The sequence below is a fragment of the Brachionichthys hirsutus genome, unplaced genomic scaffold (assembly GCF_040956055.1).
Source record: "Brachionichthys hirsutus isolate HB-005 unplaced genomic scaffold, CSIRO-AGI_Bhir_v1 contig_60, whole genome shotgun sequence".
Taxonomy (NCBI): Eukaryota; Metazoa; Chordata; class Actinopteri; order Lophiiformes; family Brachionichthyidae; genus Brachionichthys; species Brachionichthys hirsutus.
Genome location: NW_027181106.1, coordinates 11447 through 14183, shown reverse-complemented (window position 1 = coordinate 14183; position 2737 = coordinate 11447). Strand labels below are relative to the sequence as shown.

Below are 2737 nucleotides of genomic sequence, written 5' to 3'. Positions count from 1 at the left end.
ATATGATTAATAGGAATAACTATTATTATTATTGGTTCAGTGACTTTTGCTCTGTTGTCAAAATAAATATTGGTCATATTCAATGCACTACATTTTTGGATTGCTAGAGATAAATTGTCATTTAAATTAATAATTTATTTATAACTATGGGCAGCTGATAGGATTTAATAAGAAACTTAAATTGAGACCAATATTCATTTTTATTCAAGCAAATAGATTTTTTTGCATAAAAATTCAATCATGCCTTCTACTCCCTTACATCTATATTTTCTCTTTTAATAATTTACTATTTTGTTGTAGTGCTATTACCTGTCCTATTTCCATTTCTCTTCAGACTCTACATAAAACTCCATTTAATACACCCTTTTGCATTCCAACCCAGAGTGAGAATCCACCATTTAAGCCATGCAAACATGTCCTGTGTTTTTTTTGGCTCTGACAGGTTAACCATCACAATGGAACTGAAACATGTCCTGAGGAACCTGTGCTCTACAGTACGAGCCATCTTCACGTTCCTGTTTGGTCTGATGGTTCTGGGTGTGATGGTGTGGGCTTATGTTGAGGGTTTCCAGCTGGTCAAATCCATTTATGGAATCATCTCCTTTGGCTTTTATGGACTACTCCTCTCGTGCCATGTACTCATCCAAAGCTACTTTGCCTTCATTGAGCATCGGCGGATGAGAGAAAGGAGGGATCCGTGCAGCTTCACCAAAACCATCGGCTTCACCATATCGGCTTACCAGGAGGATCCTGCCTATCTCAGAGAGTGCCTCAACTCCGTTAAGGCCCTGAAGTATCCCCCTGAGCTGCTGCGCATCGTCATGGTGATAGATGGCAACAACGCTGAAGACAAATACATGATGGACATGTTCAAAGAGATGTTTGCCGATGAAGACCCTTGCTGTTATGTGTGGAAGCACAACTTCCACACGTGGAATGCCAGTCAGGGCCATGAAACTGTGGGGGAGGCTAAAGCGAATGACTGCGGAGGGGTTGCTATTAATATTATAGGAGAAGATCCACAGAGAAAAGAGGTGGAACAGCTGATCCAAAGCAAGAGGTGCGTGTGCATCATGCAACAATGGGGTGGCAAGAGGGAGGTGATGTACACAGCGTTCAAAGCACTCGGGCCATCAGTTGACTATATACAGGTATCTATTGTTCTTTCTGAATTGGTCATTTATTCAGTTAAGATCATTTTCTGCAAAGAAAATGATAGTAGAGTAATTAAAAAATAAATAACCTGACTGGCTTGCTACCTCCCCAGGTGTGCGACTCAGACACTAAGCTGGACCCTCTGGCCACTGTTGAACTGTGTAAAGTATTGGAGAGTAACCCCAAGTATGGCGCCGTAGGAGGAGATGTGATGATCCTGAACCAGAAAGAATCTTACATCAGCTTCATGAGCAGTCTTAGGTACTGGATGGCTTTCAACATCGAGAGGTCCTGCCAGTCCTTCTTCAACTGTGTGTCTTGCATTAGTGGTCCTTTGGGTAGGAACACAACATTTGTGATTTGATGTGGACCAAAGTAAAGATTCTGCATGTCAAGCAGTGGCAGTTTTGGCATTAATACCCGCATGTGTTTCTGGTGACTTCAATTGTTCCATACAGGTTTGTACAGAAATGATGTCCTCCAGCAGTTTCTGGAAGCCTGGTACAGTCAGAGGTTTTTGGGAACTCACTGTACATTTGGTGATGACAGACATCTTACCAACCGTATGCTGAGCATGGGCTATGCTACAAAGTAAGAGGCTCATCCGCGTTGTACGAGGAAAATACACCTGATGCACTGATTTTGATGGTGTGTGTCTGCTGTTCTGATGAGTGTCATACATGTTCTTTTTGCCTTTAGGTACACGGCCCGAGCTAAATGCTACACAGAGACGCCTGCTCACTTCCTGCGCTGGCTCAACCAGCAGACTCGCTGGACGAAGTCTTACTTCCGCGAGTGGCTCTATAACGCCATGTGGTGGCATAAGCACCACCTCTGGATGACTTACGAAGCTATTGTCTCTGGTATTTTTCCCTTCTTTGTCACCGCAACCATCATCCAGTTGTTCTGGACAGGCACGCTGTGGGACCTCCTCTGGATCCTGTGCTGCATCCAACTCATCGGGCTCGTGAAAGCAGCTTATGCCTGCATTCTGAGAGGAGACATAGTTATGCTGTTTATGTCACTATACGCAGCGCTGTACATGACCAGTTTGCTGCCTACTAAGTATTTTGCTATTCTCACCATGAATAAAAGCACATGGGGGACATCAGGCAGGCGCAGGATTGTAGGGAACTATATGCCCATTATCCCTTTGTCGGTGTGGGCGGCCATTTTGTTAGGTGGACTTGGTTACACAATCTACAAGGAGATTCAACTGGACTGGAATACTCCAGCCAAGATACTGCAGACCAAGTTTCTTATTTTTGGTGGGGTGGCCTACGCCTCCTATTGGTTTCTTATGATATTCTTCTACTGGGTGTGGTTCCGCAGGTTATGCAGGAGACGGGCTCGTCGATATGAGATATACATTTAAATTTGATTTGATGAACAAAGAGAAGGAAACTATTTATTTGAATTCCAGAACTGCCTTAAATGTATTCCACTGACTTCAATTATTTATTTTGCGTGTTATCTTTTATTTAATAAGTGGAAAAAAAAAAAGTTGGGAATGATAAAATTGATCTTCCATGTTACCAGAGAATTTTAATGATATGATACAGTAGGAGAGCAAATGTTTGAT

At 42.7% G+C, this 2737-nt stretch overlaps 1 protein-coding gene across 1 annotated transcript; it reads left to right on the top strand.

Moving 5' to 3' along the window:
• The first annotated feature begins 455 nt into the window (after positions 1 to 455).
• On the top strand, positions 456 to 2530 carry LOC137917276 (hyaluronan synthase 1-like). Its single transcript, XM_068760090.1, has 4 exons — positions 456 to 1151; positions 1268 to 1493; positions 1614 to 1746; positions 1855 to 2530. Exons 1-4 carry the CDS (start codon positions 456 to 458, stop codon positions 2528 to 2530), a joined length of 1731 nt encoding a protein of 576 aa, XP_068616191.1.
• The last annotated feature ends 207 nt before the right edge of the window (positions 2531 to 2737 follow it).